Genomic DNA, 26840 nt, shown 5'->3' with positions numbered 1-26840 from the left:
GAAGGAAGCCTCAGAGTAGCCTCCAGCAGTCAGAGCGCCCTCCTTAGGAGCTCCGGACGTCGCCAACAAGTTGCGATTGTCCCCTGGGGCTGCTGTGAGCTAAGCTCCCCGCGTTTCTGTGGATCTACTCGGCTAGAAGGAGCGAGCCCCGCGGAGGTTCCTGCACCCCTGGGAGGGGCGCTCCGCGTCACCCACTCGCACCCCAAGCCCGCGCCTCCGCAGCTCCAGCGCCTCTTCCCCGGATCTCCGTTCCTCCCCCAAGCCCAGGCCGTCACTGCCTCCGGACGTCCCCTCCCCCCGTCCCGGTTCCGCGCCCCCCACTCCCCAACCCCGGCCCCCGGCCCGGGCTCTCCACGACCAGCCTGCACTCCTGGCGCCCTCATGTCTTCAAGGGACTGCCAGCGCGATTTGACGTGGTGTCTCGTTCGGATCTCCAGGCAAGACCTCGGCATCATCAGACAGGCCCGCCTCATACTCTCAGCCACCGCGCCCCGAGGAGGTGCGGAGTGAGGCGATTGCTTCTGAGCCACCCGCAGCGCCCCAGCCCGGTGCAGCTCCAGCCCAGAGCTCCGCGCGCGCAGCCGTGTCACCCCTCAGCCACAGCAGGGGCTGCTGTTCAGACTTGGTCTTCTTGGGGTCCAGGAGGCCGGTGTGGGAGGTGTCGGCAGCCTTCTCGCTCCTCGCGGCGGTGGCGGTGGCGGCGGCGGCTGGCACGGTGGCCGCAGCCTCCTGTGTGTCCTCGCTGTCCGGCGCGACCCCTGGATTGCGTACTCTTGATCCCGACCTTCTGGGCGGGGCCCCGCGCTCCTGCCCGCGGTCCGGATGGGTCTCCTGGCTGGGATTCGGGCCACTTGGAGTTAATGTCCAACTGGGGGTCTACGGAGACCGGATCCGAGGTAAGAAGGGAGAAGCGTGCTGGAGGGGACCCGGCGGGCGGCAACGGTGTTGTCTGAGGGCAGAAGGGCGCGGCTGAACCCCAAGCGGGCTACTGAGTGTAAAGTAGGAAGGCTAGCCGGAGTTCAAGAGACAAGCTGATCCGAGGAACGCTAGCCTTGCCGAGGGTACGTTCTCTTTTCCGCGTGGGGAAAAAAATCTATAGAGCGCCTGGTGCCCTGGAACCCTGAAAGGCTGGAGGTCTGGGGGCTATTCCCATGACCCACCCTGGTAGGGCGCTGCTCTGTGCGGTCCTGGAACCGTGGAAGACTTGGCTATCCACTAACCCACCGCCGCCAGTGTCTTTTCCAGAGTGCAACTGCAGCGTTATCATAGCTCGGAGTGTAACTTACTGTTGAGCTTGTTTCGGTCTGTTCTGGAAGAAAGCTAAGCTAGGGGAAGGAGGGCTGCAAAGGTGCTGTGAACCTAAAAATAGAGGTTCACCTCCTCTAGCGAAATCTTGCAAAGTTACATGCCTACCCTTCTCGGGCCTTTTGCTAGTACTTTGTTAATGCCCTTATGCGGATCAAGATTAGGAGAAGAGCTCCTGACAGCGACTCGGCCCCGGGGTTCTGTCTCGAAAGACTTTTGAGAACCTTCCAGGTCTCCGCTAGGCCTTCGAGGTGCTTGTTTTAATTTTCTCTTCTCTCCAGCGACTCTGGGTCTCTATCCCCCAAGAAATCCCCAGCTCCCCCCACCCCCCAGCACACACACACTACTTTGTACCACTTCGAAGTGTAGATTCCTGAATGGGTTGGTTTCCAGCCCCACCCAGGGAAAAGGAACCCACGAATCAGGGTTCCTCTGCCTGGAGCCTCGCCTGTGGCAGGATCTGCCTTCAGGGCGGATGAGCGTGCCCAAGCCCGGAGTTCGCCAAGTTTGTGCTGTTTGACCAGGATAAATGCAACTCTGCCAGTCCCTTCAGGGAATGTGTGAGAGAGCGCCAGACTCTCGCTTCCTCCGTATTTTGAATTTGTGTTTGTTTGGGGCAATCCAACTAACCCCCATAAGCGTGCACCTCCTCCCACCAAGCCTTCCAAGAGGGATTCGCTGTTTCCTTCTTGCCCTGACCATGCCCACTCCATTTCTCTGCGCTTTGGTGGGGGAGGTGTCTTTTTAAACAAGTGGCAAGTGTCTAGCGTCCAGGAAGCCCGCAGCGTCTCTAGGTTACTGTTCTAAGAGTTTGAAGTGCTCCTGGGCCTAGAACTCTATCTAACAAACGGACCCCCTTCTGATTTGCCTTCCAGAATCATCCCATATGTTTCCCCCTTTCTCCAAAGCACCCCAAATTTCCCCCCTTTCTCCATCTTGGGCTGGTCAGTTATGGGGGAGTGGTAAAAGAATGCGTCCTTAGTCGAGGACACTGAGCACAGAAGATAAAGGCAACAGCTCTTTTAGTAATGTCTGTCCGGACCCCAGAGGAAACACCCGAGTTCAGAGTGCACTCTCCTCCCACGCCTCCAGGTCTAGAAAGCAAATCCCAAGCAAACTTCCCAGCCTACCACCCCCCCCCCCAAAATGGTGCGGGGGCACTGGCTGGCGACGGGAGCAATCACCCACTTCAAAAGCTGTTTCTGTGACAGAGGATCAGGGTGTCTAAAAGCAGGTTGCCAAGAAACCACCTCAGGTGAAGCGCGGAGAGGGGGAATGGGGAAAAGGAGCGGGAGAGTAGAAGCCTCAAAAGTGAGGATTCGCATAAGGACGCCCACAGGTCCCCGAGTTAGTTTGGGGATAGACACAGTGGTTCTTCTAGGGTTTTATATTTTAAAATGACAATTCAGCCTACCCGCCGCACAAGCACTTACAAGGCCCGAGCGGTTTCTGGTGCCCCCTGGTGCCGGGAACTCAGAATCGGCAAGCGGCGGTTTGGCAGTCATTACCGCGGCTTTCCGCGCATCCTTTAACCCAAAGTCCTGGGACCCACCGGGTACCCACATGCGCGGCACCAATAATTTTGCCCTGCTGAGATAAGCTGGTCCAGGATGGAGAGGGGAACCCGTTTTCCAAGCCCGAAAGAGAACGAGAGGTCATTTGGCAAAACCAACCTCGGAGTGAAAGCTTGGTTCCTGCTCGGGTCGGTCGGTGCCTTAAGCTATTCGCACGCGCGGCAAAGGCCAGGCGTGGCGAGGACTGGTCCCGCCGGTGCTTTGGGGAAGAGAGCGGCTTTGGGGAAGATAAGCAGGGTTGCCTCGAGGCGGGGCCCAGACAGATTCCTGAGAAGAACCTCCTAGGAGATGCACACCCCATCTTTAGCCCCGGCTGTGTGGAGAGGGAGGGAAGCAAGTGCCACCAAATAAAAGGTGGCTCAGAGAGGAGCGGGCCCCGGGGCTCTCAATAAAGAGTGCGCCCGCTCCGCCTCGGGACTGGAGGGGGGAACGCTTTCGGGGCGCCCTGGACTCCCGGCCTAGGATGAGATGGAGAGCCTCCTTTGGCGAGGCAGAGTGAATGTCCCAGTGTTCTCCTCCTTTGCCAGCGTCGCCCGCCACACTTCTGACCGAGGCTCTTCACATCCAATTTTAAAAGCCCTCCGTGAGCCAAACTGGAAAAAAGGAGGAAACCCTCGTAATGCAGAAGGGAAATCTGGTGCCTTCGCAGCTTCCTGCTGGCGAGCACGGCGATCTGGGACGGAGCCTTAACCCCGCGCCTCCCTGCTGCGCGGGATCGCCAGCCATTTCGCACGCACCCGGGAGCTGGCAGAGCTGGCACCCCAGAGGCGGGAGACCTCGCCTTCCCCCGCTCCCGCTCACGAAGCGCCTCTCTGCCTTGCCTTTGCACTGCCTGGGAGTTTTCCTGGGCCTGCGCGCGGGGAGGGAACTAGAGGCGTCTTTTTCCCTCCTCTGGGGTGTACAAGCCAGCCCGCGCAGCCGGAACCTGGGCGCTGTGTGGTTCTGTCGCTTCCCAGTCTCCGAGCCCAACAGCTGCGGAGGCAACAGACGCCCAAGGGATGGAAAATGAATTCGTCTCCGCAGCGGTGGGAGGTGGTGGCCGAATTAAACGCTTTCCTGGTGGCCTTATCAAGGGGCCTAGACTGGAATTCTGGGTGGAGATTGTGAGGGGCGGGAGGATGTACCCCAGAAAGGAGGGAGGGAAGTGCCTGTAGACTAACAGGAATGTTGCCAAGAGGTTTTGGTTTGGGTATTTACCTGGAAACTGTTTTGCCCTCCCCCACGGAAAATGTCAAGGTTAGTTTATCAAATGCGTGAATTTTCTGATTTGAGAGTGCTCTCCAGGCAGTGCCACCACCCCCCCTCAACTCTGGAACACTGGGAGAGAGAGTAACACCGTACCTTTAGGTGACTTAATCTCTCTCCTCATCCCCCCACCCCCATCTCTTTGATTGGGACCTATTGCCAGGTTTACAGGGCTTTCCTTTTGCCTCTCTCACCCTAGGCTGCATGCCCCCCTTTCTAGGGATATGAGGCCTAAGAGTCCAAAGGACTTTGAATAGTGGAGGGGCGAGGCCTCCTAAAATGTTCAGGATTCTGACTGTGGTCCTGGTGTAGCTAAGGGCACAGGACGCCATAATCTCTGTTGAGAGGGAAAGGGTGAGAGTCAAAATTTCACAGAGCTGCAAAAATAAAATCAAGAGCATCGTCGGGTATACCATGGAAGATTTTTTTAAAAACCCAAGATATATGCAATCCCTGCCTACTAGCAACGGCTAAAAAGTTATTGGGCCCTCGCTGAGCTTTTTCTTGAGTTCATGTTCATGATTCCGAGAAGTGAACAGGCATTTTAAGCCAAGTCGATGCTTCCGAAGTTAGGTAACTTAACCCAGACACTTTTAGCAGGCCAGAGTCTGTAGTTCCACATTAACTTGTTCTGGTGACTAAATTTTTATTTATTCGGGTTGTTTGAAGGGTGGGCGGCAGACAGGGCACTGGAGCCTGCATCCTACCGAGCTGGAAGGAGGGCCCAGCCTGGGACAGAGGAGTGAGCTTGATTTTAGTCCTTGCTGTTGCTTGCTTGGGTGGAAGTCTGGCTTCCAGGGCTCAACTATGGAAGCTGCCAGGTGGGGAGGGACGGTTTCTGTCCAGGGCCTGGCAAAGGCAGCCGGATGGGAGCTACCCTATTCGCCCCCTGGGGACTGTAGGGTGCCGCAAGCCAGTAGAAGCAGTGGGTTAGAAGTTGCAGTATAAGTTTACGTCCAAAATCTGGGATCTGGGGAGTGGAGGGCTGAGAAGTGGTCAGCAGTGGCGGGGTCGGGAATGAGGGCTGCACCTGGGGTGCACAGGGATCAGAGCGGGAGACCATGGGTGCTCCGGTAAACGCGGGTCTGCAGCTGTGCAGGAAGAGAAGCGTGGAGTTGAGAGCAGGTCTGTGGGCAGCGCCGGGATCCTGGGCATCCGAGCCTAACTTGCATGGTGCGGTTCTCTCCCCCACGCCGCCCGCCCGCGCAGGTGCCACCGCTGGACGGGATTCTAAGATGAAGTTATGGGATGTCGTGGCTGTCTGCCTGGTGTTGCTCCACACCGCGTCTGCCTTCCCGCTGCCCGCCGGTAAGAGGCTTCCCGAGGCGCCAGCCGAAGACCGCTCCCTTGGCCGCCGCCGCGCACCCTTCGCGCTGACCAGTGACTGTAAGAACCGTTCCCTCCCTCCTGGGCCATCATCAGTGGACCCCAGGGCACCCGCACGCACGCAGGCATGCAGCCACCCGGGACCAGTCGTGAAGGCTGTGAGCCTCCCCACTCTCGGGCTAAATGGGAAGAGCGCTGAGACCCTTAAGGGAACTCCTCTGCCCGCTGCTGCCCAAGGGTCCCAGGTGCCTTTCTTGTAAGCAACAAGGGATCCTTTGTCCAGTGCGGAGATTATGAATAATGTCCCTTTATCATTCCCATCAACAAATCTCCCACTACCACCACCATTACAGCCAAACACCACCAGAGCACACATTTCTTCCCTGCCCCTCTAAGAACACCCCCCCTTCTTTTTTTCTTCTTCTTCTTCTATCGCTGTTTTACTGTGCCTCGCTGTGCTTAAGTCTAAAACCTCTTGCATTTTCATCCCCACCTGCAAGGGGATATGTGAAAACCCAGCCAGAGAGAACCCAGAAGGGCCTCCGTGTCCAGGGCTAGCATCTGCCTAGCATCAAGTCTGTTACTGAGAGTTCTGTGGTAGGAAGACATCAGGGTGACTAGAGCAAGCAGAGCTGAAAGAGAGAAACATTCAGAACACACCCCGGGATGCTAATTCAAAGAAAAGCAAAGAAACAAAGGAACAGGGTACTCTTACTTTAAAAACAAGCCTGCCGTTTACTACTCAAAAGCTAGCATTCTAAAAGCAAGCAATTACAGATATGATTTGATACAACCTATGCTCCATTCCTCAAAAGCCCGTCTGGGTAAAGTGAGATAGATACATAGCAAGTGACTGTGATGGGTGGGAAAGTATCTAGGCAACAAAGGTAGCAACAGAAAAATAGACACACTCTCAAAATACTCATTCCCACCCACTCATAACCCCCCCCTAGAATTATTGACTTTGATGTTCTGCACTTGAACTGTGCTGTGGACGTGACCACCCAACCATCCAGGAAGCACCATAGCCCAAGTCAGCCCCAGGACTGAAATAAACCAAACTCTGTGGTCTTGTACTAGGAAGCAAACATTAAATGTGACATGCTTCTTGCCCAAGTTCCACGAAGGTAAAATTCTATAAGGATTTCTAGAGTGATCTAGGGTTTAAAATGGAATGTAGTTAACCCCCTGAATTTCAAGCATGAGTCCCAAGACTCTCCATCAATAAATGGAGTAAACTCATCTTTAAAGAGTTCCACATCAATCACAAGCTTAGGATGAGTGTACAAACATTTCTCCGGAAGGAATTCTAAACACCCTCTCTGCCATTGTCTTCCTTCATCTATTCCTACAGGGCCAGCCAGAGGGACAGGAACACAGTGGCAGATAATAACAGTTCTCTAATTCAGACATCAGAGCACAATGACTGATTGCAAGCTGATTCCTGGAGGTTTAATCGCCCGCTGTATAAGTATCCTATCCACCTGGGCTGGCTAAGTTGAGCTTTCCGTTAATTCTTACAAATGAATGGCTTTAGAACTCAATGAACAGTTTACCACTGTCCACAAAAGAGAAGCCTTTCTTCTCCCACGTGCCAGTAATAACCAGGTCTGCTCCTTGGCCTCCATGCTCCTGGCTTACCCATCCTTTGAGAATGGAGTCCTCTAGGATGGTAGTGGACTTCATGCCAGGAGATTCTAATATAATTGGTTTGAGGTGTAGCCTGGGCGTGGGGACTTTTAGATGCTTTCCAGGTGGGACTAGTGGCCTTGCAAGATCGCATCACCATAGCTTGAAAACATCCTAGGAAAACCTCCAGCTTCTGTGAGTTAATCAGCTAGTCCACGAGGAAGATAGCACTGATTGGCATTGACTGCAGAGAGCCCAGGGTGATGTGAGAGGGAATGGATTCTCCTTTCTCAAATGATGCGTCATCATCTGTGCACAAGATTCTGACTACTGATTTTGTTCAAGAGAGCAGAACACACCCAAATCTGCTTTGTCCATGGAAAGAGGCAGTAGAGCCTAGACAGAGAAATTACCCCAAGAGAAACTGAGCTGTGTTCTAAGCCAACTGACTTCTTTCCAGGTATGTTCAATTCAGTAGCAAGCTGTCAGTGCAGGGAAGGCAAAATAATGACAGTGTGCAGACTTGAGCTACTCAACTGGTGTCGGCACACCCCTGCCACAGTGCTGACAGTTATATCCTGCACCGTATGTGGAGCAACTGGCTAAGTCTGGTATAGAAAACCATTAAGTCATTTCATCTCATTTGAAAATAAAAAGTGCTATAAATTTTGGTCACTATGATTTCCTTCGGGTGCTTGGGATTTAGTGATTAAGCAAAAGAACTTCTGTTGCTTTAACAGTCACTGAGCCCTGTCCATCATGCTCAGAACATTCACTCTTGGGTCTGCATCCATGCCACCGGGTCCATTGCAAACTGAGCATCCCGAATTCATACATGGTGTGACTATGCAAATAGAAGTAATAACTGACTGGCTTGTCTTAAGGTCGGCTATAAAATAGACGGCCCATGGCCATTTTAAACTAACTCAGAAACTTGGTTGCAGTTTGTCTTTGGAGGCACCCAAGACTTTGTCTCTCGCCCCCTTGGTTCATTTGTGCCTCTTCCTGCCATTGTCTGATTAGAGATAGTGTAGGGTGGTGTCTGTAGTGCGCAATATACAGATGCTACAGCATTTTAAGGCTAACAGGGAAACTTGACGCTTCTGAGAGCTGAAAAGGTGAAGTCTAAAGTGCCAGATGTCCATGATGGCAGCAGACAGGTCTATAGATACTAGGGGCAGTGTTCACCCAAACCACTAAAATATATTTTGTATGGAAGGGAAAAACTCTCTAGGGCTTGGATGGTCTTCAACCGATAACTAAAACTGATTGCTTTCATTTTTTATACTTCAGGTAGTTCCTAACTTATTATAATACAATGGGATTACAGCCTATCAGGTTGGTAGCAGGACATGAAGTTTTCTGTAGAAATAATCTTGTCGATCAAGCTTTCAGGGAATAATCCATAAAAAGCATCATGTGAACCATGATGAAACTGAAGGGTAACTCACAAGGTTACTAGGTAAGGGTCTCTGCCCTGGGAGCCATCTCCCATCATATCCGGTGTAAGAGACAAGGATGAATTGTATGTAGAGAAGCCATTAGAATAAGCATTGACTTTAAAACTGAAAACTTGAATGAAGCCAACCCAGCACAGTACAGTAGATGGTGTTAAACTTGCAAATCTTATATTTTGAGATGTGGAACTCTAAATAGGTAAGCACCACCCACTCGCTGCTTCCACCTGTACGGAGGAGCCAGTAGGAAAGGTAACTCGCTATATAAGAGGGAAAGGAGGCCTGGCCCTTGGAAAGGGGCTCTTGAAATTAAAGTCGGTGAGGAAGACTCTTTTAGGGGACACTGATACCTTGAGATCTGAGACCAGCATCTTCTTCCTCAAGCCCTAATAACTGTTCTTCAGAGAAATGCTTCCAGGGCTAACTTACAATTGAGCAGCCATAGGACATTGCACTGGCCCATCAGCCTAAGAGTTATGCTCAGAAGAGTCAATGTTAGCTAACACAAAAGTGGAAATGTCTGGCATTTCCTTTCCTACTGTATGTGTGACAGTTCTTTAAAATCCAGTGATCTTGGCCTTCGCTTAATGAAAATACTTATGGTCTAATTAATCATTTGAGCTCCATCAGAAGCCATTTTATATTAAATACCCCCATATGCCAGACATGGGCAGCATCCAAAAGGCAAACATGGATCTAGTTGTAAATTATAAGGAGACAGATAGGCAGGTGGCAAGGTGAGTGGACAGGCATCAGTAGGACAGATAGATACACCTATCCTTTGGCTAAAGTCATGCCGCCAAGAATTCCTAGCATTGTACTTCCTGGGATTTAGAGAACAGGACAGCGAAAGTCCAGGAAAGGGATTTAAGGCGTGTTTGAATGGTGGGTATTTGGAAGGAAAAGGAGGGGGACATTCCAGACCAGAGAGCAACATGAGGAACTTGTGGCCATGCTATAGGGGAAGTGTAGTCAGACATATAAGGGGGACAGAGCAGTGGGCATGAGCTGGAAGAGGGACTGAAGCGGTGGTGGGAACTGGGAGATGTCTCCCCGGGGGATTATGGAGGAGGGGCTGAAGTGGTGGGAACTGGGAGATTCTCCCCGGGTGATTATGGAGGAGGGGCTAAAGTGTTGGGAACTGGGAGATGTCTCCCCAGGTGATTATGGAGGAGGTACTGGAGTGGTGGGAACTGGGAGATGTCTCCCCAGGTGATTATGGAGGAGGAGCTGAAGTGGTGGGAACTGGGAGATGTCTCCCCGGGTGATTATAGAGGAGGGGCTGAAGTGTTGGGAACTGGGAGATTCTCCCCAGGTGATTATAGAGGAGGGGCTGAAGTGTTGGGAACTGGGAGATGTCTCCCCGGGGGATTATGGAGGAGGAGCTGAAGTGTTGGGAACTGGGAGATTCTCCCCGGGTGATTATAGAGGAGGGGCTGAAGTGTTGGGAACTGGGAGATGTCTCCCCAGGTGATTATGGAGGAGGAGCTGAAGTGGTGGGAACTGGGAGATGTCTCCCCAGGTGATTATGGAGGAGGAGCTGAAGTGGTGGGAACTGGGAGATGTCTCCCCAGGTGATTATGGAGGAGGAGCTGAAGTGGTGGGAACTGGGAGATGTCTCCCCGGGGGATTATAGAGGAGGGGCTGAAGTGTTGGGAACTGGGAGATGTCTCCCCGGGGGATTATGGAGGAGGAGCTGAAGTGTTGGGAACTGGGAGATTCTCCCCGGGTGATTATAGAGGAGGGGCTGAAGTGTTGGGAACTGGGAGATGTCTCCCCAGGTGATTATGGAGGAGGAGCTGAAGTGGTGGGAACTGGGAGATGTCTCCCCAGGTGATTATGGAGGAGGAGCTGAAGTGGTGGGAACTGGGAGATGTCTCCCCGGGGGATTATAGAGGAGGGGCTGAAGTGTTGGGAACTGGGAGATGTCTCCCCGGGGGATTATGGAGGAGGAGCTGAAGTGTTGGGAACAGGGAGATGTCTCCCCGGGGGATTATGGAGGAGGAGCTGAAGTGTTGGGAACAGGGAGATGTCTCCCCGGGGGATTATGGAGTGCTCTATCTAGAAAAATGAGTTTGCCCATTTTCTATGACAAGCAGGTGACCGTGGGTGTCTTCCGCTATACAGCTGATGTATGGCAAATATTAGTCCACTACTCATGAGTGGGGCTTTCAGAATAGGCAAATTTTTCGCTTGTAGTTTTGTGTTCTTATTTTTAAAAAGCTTCAAGGCATGAGCACAGTCAAATAAAGTCACTCATCATCAGGGGCATGTAAATACATCTCGTTACTAAAGCTAGTGTCCCAGAACCTTCTAACTATCCATATGAGTAGCCTGGTTTGGAGCAAATAACTTAACATCCTAAAATCAAGCTAGTTTGAGCTCTACGGAACAAGGTTATCTCCACCTTATAGATGAAAGAATTAGATCTATTTACATCCTGTCCCAGGTTACAGGTCTAGTAAGTAGGGAAGGCATATTTCAAGCTTGAGGTAGGCATCTAGTCCCAAAGCCAGCCCTCAACATAGACTATGATTCTAGGTTAGTAGATTAAAAATAATACAAGTATGTAGCTGAAAATCTATCAACTAACCCCAAAACATAGATTTCCAGGAAAATCTGTTTTAGATTTCCTCTTGGTCCCTTTCTGACTCTTTCTGGCCTGGTGAGGTCTAAGGCAACATTATTAATGATCTCAAAGCTCACATCAGAACACATCAGACACATGGGTTTCTGTAAGGATTCCCACAAAATGGGCACAAACTTTCAGAACTTCTGGGAAACACACTTGTTCTCAGATCAGTCCCCTGCTACCAGCTGGCAGGCAAGCTTCAGGTGGAGGCAAGACATGAGTGCCAGGGCGACAAGAGGTGACTACTCCAGAAACAAAGTATGGGTCACCACTAGGACACATCTGCTACTTTGGCTAGCTTGGTAGCATCAAAGACCACATCTTTGAGGCTTTGAGAAAATACTGGAGCTGAAAAGGCATGACTTAAACAGTCCATGGTCATGTGGGGGCCAAATGGCCCAGGCCTGGGACTCCAACTGCTGCACTCAATAGGCACCTAAGGGAAGATGATTAATACTGAAAATTATTTCTTCTACATGTCGAGGTGGGCATCTAAATTCTTCTATTGTGAGTTTAAGTAGTTATATGTCATTGATTGACCATTTGGGAACTACACACACACACACACACACACACACACACACACACGCCTCATTTGTTTTTCCCTTCAGGCCATTTGAAGATGCACTGCAAAAGTCACAACATTAAGTATGTTAGCATATATCTCCTAAGAATAACACAATGTCTTGCACAAGCACAAATCTGCTACAAGGTCAGGAAATTTGATATCAGTGTAAGGCACTTGTCCAACAAATAGTCCAGCTTCATCAGTCCTGGTGATAATGTCCTCTATATTACTTTTTAAGTCTAGAATCACATAGTATATATGATTATCTGGTTCCTGTATTCTTTAATCCCTTCTTGCAATCCGTGATGCTAACATTCGGGGGGATGTCTATCGTTTCCTTGACTGCTCCTCAGTTTGAACTTACCTGACTATTTCTATGTGGCTAGATTCAAGTAAATTTCTTTGAACAACTCTGTTCGTGGGTGCTGTAATCTTGAATCAGAAACACCTAACACCACGTGATCCTAAATTGACTATGTCTGAATTGTCGTTAGTTGGCACGATCCTCACCATGAAGTCAGAACTATGGGCATGAAGTTCCCCTTACACAGTCAGGAACCAGAAGAGCTAATAAGGCTGTGGAGGGGGGGGGGGGGGGAGCGGTCATCAGCAGGGCCACCATAGGCCTGAGAGACAAAGCAGATGTGAAGCTGGAGGGATAGACAAAACCCCATGAAGCTACCCTGGTGCAGCCGAAAGCTGTCTCATAATACTCTCAGGGGACATGTGCCTCCAGATGAATATAGGAAAATCCCATTCATGGCACTCTGTTGAGTCTGTTGCTGCTCAGAAGGTTCATTGTGAGGCATTTCTAGGAACACAGAAGAGGCAGCGCACACCCCTGAGACTGATGGTTCTCCCTGTCCACAAATCACTGAACCAGAGCCTAGGCAAAGGTCTGTCCTCTGTCATATATGCTTTGGAGTCTAAACTGTGGTGAGATCCAGTCCTCGATCTCCTGTGCTTTGCCTGAAGATGCACAGTGGTTTCTGTTCCCCTGCCTCTGATATAAATACCAGTGAAGAATGATCACAGACACACGATGTTGACTTCATAGAACCATTCTTTCCACTCATTCCAAACTCAAACCTTTGCTTGTGTTAATCTTGACCTAAAGGTAGAGTTGACTGTTCCTGTCTTAGGACATCGTGGGGAGAAGAGCATCCAGGGGCACCACAGAATCAGACTTTGAGTCAGGGCAGCCCGAGCTCATATCCACACTTGTCCCCACACGAGACTGCAACAGGCTACCCCAGGACACTCACACATGACTCGCCTGATGGAAAAAAGAGAAAGAGAGAGAGAGAGAGAGAGAGAGAGAGAGAGAGAGAGAGAGAGAGAGAGAGAGAGAGAAGAAAGGACAAAGAAGGGAGATGGAGGGATGGAGAGAGGGAGGGAAGAAGGAAGGAAGGAAGGAAGGAAGGAAGGAAGGAAGGAAGGAAGGAAGGAAGGAAGGAATGCAGCATTGAGGTTTTGCAAATGTAGTTATCTCCACGTGATGCTTGTGCCTAGTTCTCTGAAGTCTTCCTGAACTCTTAGAGATTTCTGCCAACACATGGACAGGATAGAATCACTTTCCTCATATCCAGCTAGAGCTGTGTTCCTCAACCTTCCTAACGCCGCCACTCTTTAATACAGTTCCTCATGCTGTGGTGACCCCAACCATAAAATCATTTTCATTGCTACTTCATAACTGCAATTTTGCAACCTTTGTGAGTTGTAGTGTGAGGGTCATTTGACCCCCAAAGGGGTCCCAATTCACAGGTTGAGAACCGCTGACCTATAGGAATCCACCAGACAAGTTCAGGTGGATTTTTTTCAACCTTTTTACTTCTCTGCCCTCTTCTCTTAATCCCTCTTGTTCTCCTAGGAGTCCCCAAGGCCCTCAGAGCTACTTTAATTCACTTCTCACCTCTACTCTGGGGAAGATCCAGGGGCTTAGGATGCGCTGTAGAGTCCTGTGGCTTCTTGGGGTTAGAACAGGACTCTTTAGGGAAGAGGAAGTAGAGACTTTCCACCAGGGCCCTCAGTCCCCAATGCCAGCTACCACTGATAACACCACAAGAGACCGGTTTCCCTAGTGGCTCTTTTGCACAATTAATTTTTTAAGTCTTCTCTTTTTTTTCTTTTCTTTTATTTTCCCCAGCGCTCATGCCGTGTGCTCATTAGCATGGGGTAATTATTGCTAGCTGTAAAGTGCTTTTAATCACACCAGGTGTCCATGGATTAACTGACAAATGGGCACCCTGGAGGGTATTTTCCTGACTTAAAAGCAGGAGAATGGCCATTCCCCAACAGGGAGCCATGCTGTGTGGCTGGAAAACCATCATCACTACTGTAATAAAAGTATGGACCTCATACATAGAAATCAGAGCACTTGGAATATGAATAATGAAATTAATCTACTGTTCCACAACTGGGGTTTTTATTGATTGTTTGTGCTCACATGTAGTTATTATTAAGTTTTCTTAGTTGAGTTGTAGGCTAACAGCTCAAAATATGTATAACTAATAAGTAGGTGCCGGGCTGGTCAAAGTAGATGCAGGTGCTGAATAAAATGGTATATTGGTTGCCCACGTAGCTTTAATATATACCCTGTGCTCTTTTTCTGTATTCTGAAGTGATGTACATTCTGACTGGTCGTCTTCTTCTGCTTTGAGGGAATCCAGAAATGCTTTAAAAGAACAACAGCCAAACACTAGGGTCTTTACACTGCGGAGACTCTTTAAACAAGCCAGTGTCACTGTTGGTCATGAGAAAAGAGCATGGTCACTCTGGAGAGGGTCAGACCGGCTTCATGAATTGTCTTAGTTGCTGACGGCTTCAGAAAAAGAGATGCTGCTGAGCCCCTTCTGATTTAGCCAAGAGTGGCCTCTTATTAGCTAATCTGTTCTGTACCCAAAATAGGAGAGCAAGACGGTCCTTGGATAAAGGAAGACAGTCCAGCATTTGGAACTTAGTGATCTCTGATATATTTATTCTAAGTTGAAGTATGTGATAAGATGAAGACTTTTAAACCATGCACAGTGATAAAGCTACGCAGAACTCCTCAGAACATTTTTCTGCCCTCTCGCCACACATTTCCGAGGTCCCCGACAGGCAAGCAAGAACAAGGGTTGACAGATGACCTTCTGGGTCTAGGACAAGTTGCCATGACTGACTGTAGCATTGGAGCAGGGAGCTGGAGATGACTCAGACAGAGTTGGTGCAGGAAAAACAAAGGGGTTAAAGTTGAGATCTTGAAGAAGTTGTACCTGCCTTTTGAGTGACAGAGGCTGACAGATTAGAACAGGTTGTTACAGTACATCCCCTCAGAGGCTAACAGGGTCAATATGGCCTCCTCGGGTAGAAACTCAGGCTTGACAACGCCTGGAGTCAGGGCATTTGGTGGTACAAATGCAATGCCCTTTCTACATTTCTTTCTGGTTCTTTTCAGTAAGAACACGAATTGGTTTGGTAGAAGGCTGGCAATGATTAGTTTAAATTTCACAGACAGGTTCAGCTGAACTAGGAGGTAAAGTGATGAGGCCTTCTAGATCCCAGAAGACCTTCTGTGGGACTTCACGGTGTAGGGGCATGGAGGCTAATAATGGTAGCTGAGCTGAATGCTGCTCCCTGCATAGGTGGCTGGAAGCCAATACCTGTTAGCACTTTCTAGCCAAAGCTGAAACTGATCACACCTTAGGACTTCAGAGCTAGGGCGCCCCAAAGGACAGCAAGTTGACCTCAGGATGGCTAAGCTACTTGTCCAAGGTCACATGCTGATCAGGGTCTGACCCAGGCCTGGAATCTCAGGCTCTGTCTTCTCCAACTCTGCAGCAAGAGCTTGGTCACTGGTGCCAGACTGAGCCTGAGAAGCTTCCGGAGACGGGGCCTCTCTGTCTGAATCTGCCCCCACTGCTGGCTGCTGGTGTTCCGGTTGCGACTGGGACATTGGCAGATCTGCCTCAGAGTGATATACAAGAACAAGACGAGAGAGAGGTGCCCCCAAAAGGCATGGCTTGTCCCTTCTCAGAGAGACTCTTTGTTCTGTGGCCCATGATGGCCTAACTTTGAGATCTATTTAATGCACTTGAGTTCATACCTAACTTTTCCCATAGCAGGTGTATTTCCCACTTCCTGTTCCAAGTCTCAGAACTGGCACATCTCGCCACCAGACTTTAAAAAGCTACAGAGCAGTAGACTTTTTACTTGGAAACAAAAAGGCATCATGCAGGACAAGACCTACACTGATCTTTGAAACCAAACCAGCTAAATTTCTACTTACTAACTACGTGGGCCAAGAGCAAACACGTCTCCCCTGAGCCTTTCTGGTCTGTAAGGAGGTGTATGGGAATGTCCAGTTCCACGCAGCTTAGCAACAGTATTGTCAGGTTTCCCCTTCACCCTGTGAGACTAAGCAGCCGCTCCACCCTGATCCTATGCTAAGTGCTTCAAGTAAGCTATTGTTTAAGACCTCACTTTAGAAAACATTGCAATATGAAGAACTTTAATGTAATAATAGCCACATACCATATTTCTTGCAATAACTTTTCAAACTGAATGAAAGAAAATTGTGTTTGTACCTTTCTGGAAGGTACAGATGACTGATTCCTATGAAATGACATTAGTCATTCTTGAGAAAGTATACTGATCCTAGGCTAATTCTTCATAGAAATAAACATTCGTGTGTGCTTGTGTGTAGACACACATAAGGATATGCTTATGTCTATGCCCAAGAGATAATTTCTATTTCTCAGACACAGCCTACATGGCAATGTGTCCTTTGCCTGCAGTAGAGGTAGGAACTTCAGATCGAATCCCCCCTTTCCCAGGGTGTTTCCCTGTCCTCGGCCTATGAATAGTCTCTCATGGGAGACTTTGCATCTCACAACTGACCACCCAGTGTCTCAAGAGCACTCCCTGGTCTCTCACTCCTCAAGCCTAGCACTGTCTCAGAAGTGGGCGAGGCCCTCCAGGCACTGACTTCTAAGTACTTCTTATCTGTGTTGCCAGCTAGGCCCTGGCTCCCTCTGTGAGCTCAGCACGTTTGTCCTTGCAGGTCCAGAGCCCAAGCTGGAGGCTGTAGAGTGCGGTAGAGAGGCAGAGCCTCCCACACGATCAGCGCCTGTGTCTTCCCTAGCGACTTGGCAGCTCTCAGGTTGGCCTGGAAAATCTCTTCTCTCATAGAGACACTATGGTGCTAGGGTCAGCCCCTCCCCCTTTCCTGGAACAGACGCAGCTGCAGAAACCCTCCACTGTTCTCGCATGCCCATGTTGTGTGGACTACTTCGGGTTACCTCCCGCTTGGATAGGCTAACAGCTGGCTGAGATGTTGAAGAGGACACATGGCTACCAATACAAAAGTGACCTTTGAGTTAACATATGGCTGACCTACAGCTTTTAAGAAAAAATTGACATTTTAACCATGTTAACCAAGACAACACTCTGAATTTTGGAAGGTTTTTTTTTGTTTTTTTTTTTTAGCTTAGCTGTTAAAAGGAATGCTCAGAGCCCTTGCTATTATCCCTATGAAAATTCAGTTGCCTTTACAAAATAGTGATAATCCCAGTCCTTAGTTCTTAAGGTGGCATTACCATTTTTCCCCATAATCGAGGGAGACAAAGCCTTTGTAGTGAACAGTTTGTTCCCAGAGTCATACCCCGTACAGGTCTCATTTGTTTAAATAGCAGTGTTTATACAAAGGACACATCAGAGTTAAAATATTTGAAACAGAACAATGCCAAAATATTTGGTTACACTCTGAAGGATGACTTCAAGCAACTGAGAACTTTAATATCTTGCCTTGAATCGTTAGCTTTCAATCAGACATATTTCCCACACCGTATCTGGGAACTAAGCAAGTGTTCGACCTATCTGCTTTCATTGTGTATTTACTTACATTACTTTTATCTTATTTTGCTTTTTGGTTGTTAAACTCGTGGTCTTCTTCTTTCGTGGTTTGCAAGTATTTTATGGTAAGTTAGTATTGTCAGGGATGTTTGTAGCGCTCACACTCTGTAACTTTTCATAGGGTGAGGGCATGCAGTGCCTTTAGGATATAGTATAGGAGAGAATCTAAACCCATGCCCTTCAGCTCAGTGAAGTCCTAGCAGGTTAAAGCGGCCGTGGGCCTCTGAATTCAAGGTAGGATGTTACTCGCCTGGACGAGGCTAGAACAGGCCGGTGAGGTTTGCTCAGCACCCTTCTACAGAATCATTTGGCCACTAGCATCCCCTAAACTCTAAGCATGATAAAATGGGGCTGTGTCTTCAAGTGAAACTCAGCAGCACCCAAAGGCCTGGAACTAGAAATTGACTTATCTCATGGTTTGAAAAATATGATGTTTAATCTTCATTTCTGATAATTAATTATTAAGCCCACAATTCACATATGTAAAGCTTTCCACATTGAAACCTGTTGTTTGCTCATATTTTTTTTAAGAATATGAAAGAAAAAAGTTACCCTTCAGCTCAGTAAAGAGTCCGGTAAAGCCTGGAGCTGGGGCTTAAATGGCATTCCTCCTTAGCATCTAGGTGGAAGGGAGACTCCCCATCAAAAGAGGAGTCCTAAGCTAAACCTTCAGTTCAGCGCATTGAACCTGTGTGTCCCAGGGACAGTAAGGCCTTTTGTTGTTTTGTTTGCTTTTGTTGTTTTGAGACAGAGTTTCATTAAGAATCTCTTGGCTGGCCTGGAACTCACTAGGCAAACCAGGTTGAATGGCCTCAAACTCCCAGAAGGCCACCTGCGTCTGCTTCTGGAGTGCTGCAGTTAAAGGCGGGCATCACCCCCACTTTTGTTGTTGCTGTTGTTTGTTTGCTTGTGGTTTTAAGTAAGATAACAGCAAAATTGAAAGGAAGGTACAGAAATCTTTCGCACGCCTTCTGCCCCCAACATCCCTTGCTATCACTACCCCTCACTTGAATGGCATCGGCTGCAGTCACCCCAAGTCTGCAGGTCACATTGGAGCTCACTCTGTGTTGTACATGTGTGCGGGTTTGAGTATGGATTCATATGAACAAGAAGCTTTTTCGCCAAGGCTCTTCCCTGGTTCTGTGGAAGAGCCAAGAGGAATTTAAAATAAGAGAAAAGCACTGTCTCATAGTGACATAGTCAAATATTACAATATTTGTCGCATGCTAGATTTGAAACTATTAATCATTTTCATTCAGTATTTATCTCAGATGCCAACCTAACTCATCATACCTGTTGCATCTGCTGAATAGAGCCTGTGACAAAGCTGTGTGGCCACCAAGTCTGGAAAATGGGGAAATTTCTCTTAAGAAGGTTGAAGGTGCTAGAGCCAAATTTTGCCCCTGGAGTATTGGTTCAGGTCATCACAAGGCTCTGATGATATGAAATTGTGTCACGGGCAAATTCGCAAGTTTCTGAAACCAGGAAACTTGACTTCTTGTAACTCCAACGTCTTACTGTTAACGTCTGTGGAGTTCTTGTGTTTCATCCTCCCTTTTGATTACTCTTCAGCTGATTAGTAATCAATCTTAACTTCTATCCTCCTGGGTTCCTAACTTAATGATCTACTTAGGAAATGTTAAATAGAGTCAAAGGCCCCATAGTGTGAGTCCTTTGTTAAACAAAGCCCTTTTTAAGAAATTAAAAGCACCATTGTATTTTAATTAGTCACTTCAAATATATCTATTTTAGAAGTTTGGGTTTCTAATTAAGCATTTTTACAAATATAAGAAAAACTAAAGTTTTTATAACTAAACACAGACACACTTTATTTTCTCCTCGCTAATTTCACTATTTGTGAAATAAATAACAAAAAGCACACTCCGATCATTTTGAAAATAAAGTTTTCCATATTATTAAAGCATAATAATTTAAGGAACTGATGTCTTTCTAAGAAAGCTCCCTAAAGGAAGTGCCCCGAGAAAACATTTCTAGGGAAATAATAGGAACCAAGCACCCTCTTGGGGTCCAGCCTCTGGAAATGTGTCTGGCCCTCCTCTTATGGAAGACATGCCTGAGAGGCCATAGGACTAAGCTTCGAAGGAAGGCAGGGGAAATGATTTTTCTCCTCTCAGGTCTGAAGTATCCATGCTGCTCAGGGCTTCACCATTTCCCCCCTGCCCCCACAAGATCTGAATTAGTTTAGAGCCTTTCATTTCATGAAGATGCAGTTTTCCATAGAAGCCATAGTATCATCTTAAAACTTTTCTTTTCCCCTCTAAAAGTGACCTCATTCCATCATCAGGGTCTCCTGGTTCAGAGTTCTACCCCAGTTGTTTATATTCCATCAGTTCCTGCCGGAGTGGATCTCAAGTTTGAGGTCCAAATGGGCACTAAGCAAACATGGGCCAACCTAGACTACAAGGCAAGAACCTGTCTCAAATCCAAAAACAGAAGCACATGCAGTTTCTGCATGATTGCATTGCTATCCTCTTAGAGAGCACTGAGAATGAATGAAAAAGAAGATCAAGTTAGATGGTGTTCGCACGCAAGGAATTACAGCAGGGGTAGAAGAACAGGGTGGAGGGTCTAGAGGCTTGGGAGGAGTTGCATTTTCAACAAAGAGGCCAGCCAGTGACTGAGTCCGTCACCATCAAGGATATACTTAAAGGCGATGTCAGAGGGGTATATGGTGCTGTGAAGGGCAGTGGCCCAGGCAGAGGCAGCCCTACGAAGGCTCATGTTTAAGCTGTATTTCTTGGTCTGGGTGATTTAGACCCTAAGAACATTTGGCCAAGCCTAGAGACATTTTCATCGTCTTGTTATGAGGATGGAGAGTGGTTGTATAGCTTGGGTTTCTGTTGCTGTGCTAGATATCTGGCTGAAAGGGTTTACTTCTTCTCATAGGTTATATTCCATCACTGAGAGGAGAAAGCAAAGAAGAAACTAGGGGCAGGAACTGAAGCTGGGACCACGCAGGAACTCTAGTTACTGGCTCGCTTTCAGGCTCACCTTCAACTTCCTTTCCTATATCACTCAGCCCTGCCCCTCCCTCCCATCTAGGGATAATTTTGCCCACAGGATGGGCCTTCCTATATCAATTTACAAAAAAAAAAAAAGAAGGAAGGAAGGAGGAAGGAAGGAAAGGGGAGGGGAGAGGAGAGGAGAGGAGAGGAGAGGAGAGGAGAGGAGAGGAGAGGAGAGGAGAGGAGAGGAGAGGAGAGGAAAGGAAAGGAAAGGAAAGGAAAGGAAAGGAAAGGAAAGGAAAGGAAAGGAAAGGAAAGGAAAGGAAAGGAAAGGACCCACAGATATGCCCATGGGCCAGACTGATAGAGGAAATTATTCTAGTTGAGGTTCTTTCTCCCCAAGTGTGTCAAGGTGACAACCTAGATTAGCCATCATGAACTGAGCAGAGGCAAGGGACTCAGCTAGACATCCTGTGGACAAGACAGCTTCCTAAAGCAAGGAACACCCCATCCCTCAAATGCCAGCAAACACTGGGAAGGGAGAATGAATACAAGTTGATTTGGTCAGAGATGACTTAGCCTGGGCACAGCAGAGGTCGGGTTAGGTACAGTCTTTCTGCCAGTCGGGGCTTCGGCTCTTAGATGAGGGCAACAGCAAACCTTGGAGCACTCTGGGCAAACAGAGCAAGTGATCTCAGTTAAAGAGTTTACCGCTGACTGGGAAGCAGATTGCAGAGTGGTGAGGGCAGCTGAGACGCTAGCTCAGCTGATAAGGGGCATGCTATGAAGACACGAGCCTGAGTTCAACCCCCAGAAGTCGCATAAAAACCCGTGACCAGAGACATGCCTGCAGTCCCAGCCTGAGGGAGGTGGAGATGGTAGGGTCCCTGTGTCCTGCTGGTCAACCAGGGTAGCCCTGTGAGTTCCAAGTTTAGTAAATCATATCTCAAAATAAGACCGAGAGCAGCTGAAGGAGGCACATGTGCTGACTTTTTGACTCCACACACTTGCACACATCTGTACACAAATGTGTACACATATATACACCCCCCCCCCAAAAGAGATGGAGGTGGCTGAGAGACGCAGCTCAGGTAAAGGGTTAGCAAGAGGTAAATGGACCTAAGTCAGTACTGAAGCAATTTGTCACTTAGAGTAACTGAGCCATCCAATGCTAATTTTCACATAACAAACCACGGTGTACTTTTGATTCCAGTTTTCCCAGTCTTTTCATTATTTTTTATCACACTGAGGGTGTGTGTGTAAAATATAGTAGCGGAGCTAGGCACTTACCTAGCACCTCTTGCAGACACCCATGCATGCTACATAGATGCACATTCACACACACACACACACACACACAGAGAGAGAGAGAGAGAGAGAGAGAGAGAGAGAGAGAGAGAGAGAGAGAGAGAGAGAGAGAGAGAGAGAAGTCACATTAGCTGGATTTCATTTTACACAACAGGATTCTTGCCACATTTTAACCATTAGATAAGTAATGTTTATGATAGAATAATCTGAGGTAGAATAGACACAATGTAATCTTCCTGAGCTTGCCAAAAAGGAAACCACCGACTCTTCCGTTGCTTGTAAGCCACATATGACCCAAAGCCTACTGAATTGCCTGGAAAGGGATGAGAGGACCATAAAAGCTTAATACCTGATTTAAAGGGGGGCTAGGTTCCCCCTTTACTTGGTGTGAATTAAATCATTCCATGACTATTTCCTCCTTAGTTCCTCATCCCAGGTAAAATGAGCTACTCAGAATCTCAGATTGTAAATCCATGTCTTCCCCAGAAGTCTCAAACATCCTGGTGTGCTCTCCTCTTTCCTCCATGGGGTCTCTTTTCCTGTTTGTAACCTCACAGTGGGGTCCCTGTGGCAGCTGCAGCCATAGCTGGCTTCACATCTGGACCCAAGCCTGCATCTGTCCCCAAAAACCTCTCCTTTATATTCAAATCATTCTATTTTTTTTGTCGTTGTTGTTAGAATTGTTCCATTTGTTTGTCAGTAAAATACAAATATAATCTGCCTTTCTGTTTCCTTAGGTTTGGGGGATGGGTTTTAAAATGAAGTTGAATTTTAAAGATATTTGTTTGCTCTGTGTGAATCTGGTCCCACTCAGTGAGGCAAAGTCAGGGTAAACTTATAGCAAAGTCGCAAAGTCAAAAGACATCACGTTTCCTCAGCCTCTAGTTTCTCAGTTTGCTTTGATACTCGCAAACACCAGAATTCTGCAACAGCTTGAGAAAAGGCAAGTGCCTCCATTCCTCCCCAAACCAGGGCACCCAGGTGTCTGCATTTCAGAGAGCGTTTGAGAGGGTTTCTTTGAATGACAGCTGTATTCAAGACTATGAAACAGGACCTTAGATGCCACCCTGGTCACAGCCACCTGTCTACTTGCTTAACCTGGCAGACGTCATTCAGATGAATAACTCACCCTTAAAGCCTTGTTTCCTACAAGGAACCGTGTCAACACTCTTCTCTTTTTGACACCAATATTTCGCAAAGTGATAGACAGCACACTTTAGCCTCTGCTTCTAGGGGACCACCGGGAACGCTTAGCATAAACGGATGATTACTTTGCTGGGGGTACAGTTCTAGCTAGTTCCAGGGATGCTTTGGTTCAGAAGACTGCCTGAAATGATCATTGTTGTCTCATGTGATGTTTTCTGTTTTGTTGAACAGCCAATATGCCTGAAGATTATCCTGACCAGTTTGATGACGTCATGGGTTTTATTCAAGCCACCATTAAGAGACTGAAGAGGTCACCGGATAAACAAGCGGCGGTGCTTCCTCGCAGAGAGCGAAATCGGCAGACTGCAGCTGCCGGCCCAGAGAATTCCAAAGGGAAGGGTCGCAGAGGCCAGAGGGGCAAAAATCGGGGCTGTGTCTTAACTGCAATACACTTAAATGTCACTGACTTGGGTTTAGGCTACGAAACCAAGGAGGAACTGATCTTTCGGTATTGTAGCGGCTCCTGTGATGCGGCCGAGACAATGTATGACAAAATACTTAAAAACTTATCTCGAAGTAGAAGACTAGTGAGTGACAAAGCAGGCCAGGCATGTTGCCGACCGGTTGCGTTCGACGACGACCTGTCGTTTTTAGACGATAACCTGGTTTACCATATTCTAAGAAAGCATTCCGCTAAACGGTGTGGATGCATCTGACTCCGGCTCCAGAGACTGCTGTGTATTGCATTCCTGCTACAGTGCGAAGAAAGGGACCAAGGTTCCCAGGAAATGTTTGCCCAGAACGGAAGATGAGGACCAAGGAGGCAGAGGCGAGAAGGAAACAGAGGGAGAGGAGGAAGAGAAGGAGGAAGGCATCCATCGTGGGAGCCTGGTAGAAGAAGGCCCAGCTACAGACAACTGGATAGGAGTGAGAACAGCCGTCTGAGCACTCCAGGATGGCAGGTGATGTCACCAGAAGCTCAAGGCTGGTGTCCCTGCTTAGCTGTTGCCAGCATTTAACTGACACAGTCCATGGTCACCAATTGCGGTCCGAGTTACCGATGCATGCAGAGAACCAAGCCAGTGGTTCTTGCTCACGTGTCTGAAGACACCAGGGAAATGTCTGATTCTGGTGTCACCTCTTGTCACTACATTTTCTGATGAAAATAAGAAAGATGTATTTTCCTGTCACTCAACGGATTCACACCCTAGAAGGGAGGGGGGAACAAAAGCAGAGGTACAAAGAGATCATAACGTTTGAATTTGAAAACCAAGGCCTGAGGTTGACTACATCCAGCATTTGGGGGTGGGGGGACACTTGGTGGTTGAATTTGAAACAGTGTATGGGGTAGGGAGAAGTTGGCTAGGAACCCAAAAGGCTGTCCTCCTGCTTAAAAACAAACCAGAAGGCATTTCCTTGATGTCCTCGGGAACAGGAAGAAAGCTGTGGTTTTCGGCAGCATCCTGGTAGGAGAGCTAGTGGGGAAGGCCCCCAGCTGCCTCCCCCCCACCAGGGAGACCCCCGGGGCCTGTTGGTTTACAGAGACTGACGTTACATACACAGCTCCGTTTATGCGTGGTCACCAGTGACCAGAGAAGCTACTCGATGCAATGCATCTGTTTCAGATACAGAGATATAGAAAAGATATTTATTAAGATTTAAGTTATTGTTATTTATTACCATTCACTAATGAATTTCTCTCTTCTTCCCTTATTTATTAAAGTCTCTTTTCAAAGGTGCCAAAGTATATGTGCTCACAAAATACAAAAAAAAAAAAAAAGTTAACAAAAGGAAGTATTAATTGGGAACAAGGGTCCATACTCTTCAAAGTATTAAAAGGGTTTCCACTGGGCAAAAAAATCACTTACTTTACCTTTATAAGACAACCCCTCATTAAATGACCCAGGTTTCCCCTATTTTGTGGACAGGCTCTCCTGTGACTTAGGCTGACCTTGAACTTACTGCTTGGTCAAGGATGACCTTGGCTTTCTGATCCTCCGACTTCCTGTGGGGTTCAGAGCTCAGACAACTCACCCCATCTCTGCTCTAGGCATGGGAATTCAGGGTCTCATCCGGGCTAGGCGACTCAAGCAAGCTGAGTTACACCGTGTTAAAGGAACATCTCATCCCTGCCCCCTCACCAGCAGTCCCAGTGCCGTTGCCACCCGGGGGATCCATTTCATCCTTGCCCCATCACTGAGCAGAGAGGCCACAAGCTCCGCTTTCCTTCCACATGTGTGACGTCATAACCACATACACAGAAGGTTGAATTCCCCTTGGTCATCCTGGACTTACAGTCACCTAAAAGTGAAATGAAGGACCTGCCAGGTAGCCAAGGTTTAGCCCTGCCCGATGGCACCTCTGCCTCCATTCTTGCCCACCTACCTCCTCCTTGAAGGCACACAGGCAGAAGCACATAGGGAATCTCGGAGGGAGAAGCCATCTGCCTTATCCTTTGCCAGGTCTGTGGTCATCTGGGGTCAACATTTGTGATCCCTTCCAACCCAACGAGTTCTAGGAAGAAAGGTTGACAGAAAGAGGCCACAGGACATAGGAGGCCCACCCTGATTGTGTAGAGGGGAGGAAGTAGATGGGAGAATGGTACCTCTCACTGTCCCCATAGTGTACCTGTCTAGCTGGCATACAGGTCATGCCTTGAGTCCTATGTTAGAGCTTGTTTCACATTTCATAAATGGAATTTTATGCAGAAATTAATTAATCACTTCCTTCGTAGCTGCTACCCCCCAAAGTAGGACCAATTGGCCTATCTCAAATAATCATGTTAAAATTTCAAAGTAACCAAGAGGTAAAAGTTGCTGGACATCCCCCTCCCCGACCCATGGCCCTAAAGACCCAAGTTATGCATGGTTCCACACCCTCTGCAGGACTGGGAAATGGAGGCAAAGGCTGCGCTCTCACCCTCTCCTGCTCAAAATGGTGATGCCCTCAGCTGCCCGGCACAATTCAGAAGTAGTTCAGGATCTTCTGTTCAATTCTGAGAATCCTGGTAGACACAGTAGCTGATATTCCCAGGTCCAGACACAGCCTTCAGCTCTCGGGGGAGTCTCTGCTCAGCATCATCTCCACACTGCAAGCAGGCTCTAATGGGAGCAAGCTGCTCTGCCTAGTCCACAGAAGGGTAAAGTTGGTGATTTTTTTTCGTTATTGTTGTAATCACCATCTAACACAGTAAGGAGCACGCTTCTTTGGAAGTTCTGATCTCCCTGATCTGTCTCGGTCGTTTGTGTTATACAACCAAAGTTCTCTACAGACTTTATTTTTGTACAATATCATTTTGTAACTTTTTACAAATAAACTCTCATTTCTACTGCTTCTTGTACCTTTGTATTTATTTCCTCAAATGCCAGTGGACTCTGGCGGGGCCAGGCAGGCATCAGATTTTGACTGAGAGCTGTGCCCTTCATCACCATTCAGTGCCGTGGTTGGTCAATGACCACACTCATCAACTCCTCATAACCAGTAACTACTCAGGTGAGGGAAGGCTTGCAAAGTTGTTCTTCATTTATTCATTCAGCAAATATTCATGGGGTGCCTACAATGTGCCAGGCATCGTACAGAACACTGGAGATTCAAAAGTGGCAGGCAGTGAATAGATAAATAGATTTAAAAAAAAAAGTAAATCCTTGGTCTTGGAGAACTGAGATTTTGTTTGGAGGAAGACACGGTATTCAATATTGTAGTGATCTGTATGATGGGTATTACCAAGAATGCAAGCAGAATACTGGAATCAAAAATAACAGTAGAGCCCACTTAGAGGTGACCTTGGGACTA

The 26840-nt window shown here is 48.1% G+C and overlaps 1 protein-coding gene across 1 annotated transcript; it reads left to right on the top strand.

Moving 5' to 3' along the window:
• Positions 1–420: 420 nt before the first annotated feature.
• Gdnf (glial cell derived neurotrophic factor) lies at positions 421–26371 on the top strand. Its single transcript, XM_075975934.1, has 3 exons — positions 421–896; positions 5334–5510; positions 23280–26371. The coding sequence occupies exons 2-3, from the start codon at positions 5360–5362 to the stop codon at positions 23762–23764; spliced, it is 636 nt and encodes a 211-aa protein (XP_075832049.1). The 5' UTR covers positions 421–896; positions 5334–5359; the 3' UTR covers positions 23765–26371.
• Positions 26372–26840: the final 469 nt, after the last annotated feature.

This window comes from Microtus pennsylvanicus, chromosome 6, assembly GCF_037038515.1.
Source record: "Microtus pennsylvanicus isolate mMicPen1 chromosome 6, mMicPen1.hap1, whole genome shotgun sequence".
In the NCBI taxonomy this organism is placed as follows: domain Eukaryota; kingdom Metazoa; phylum Chordata; class Mammalia; order Rodentia; family Cricetidae; genus Microtus; species Microtus pennsylvanicus.
The sequence above is the reverse complement of the archived record's forward strand: the minus strand, read 5'-3'. Positions and strand labels throughout refer to the sequence as shown.

What these genes read in the sequence shown, in the direction of transcription:
- Gdnf (XM_075975934.1), top strand. Translation starts at nt 5,360, where the DNA reads ATGAAGTTATGGGATGTCGTGGCTGTCTGCCTGGTGTTGCTCCACACC. An exon ending in CTTCGCGCTGACCAGTGACT is followed by an intron (nt 5,511 to 23,279) that starts GTAAGAACCGTT and finishes TTTGTTGAACAG; the next exon opens with CCAATATGCCTGAAGATTAT.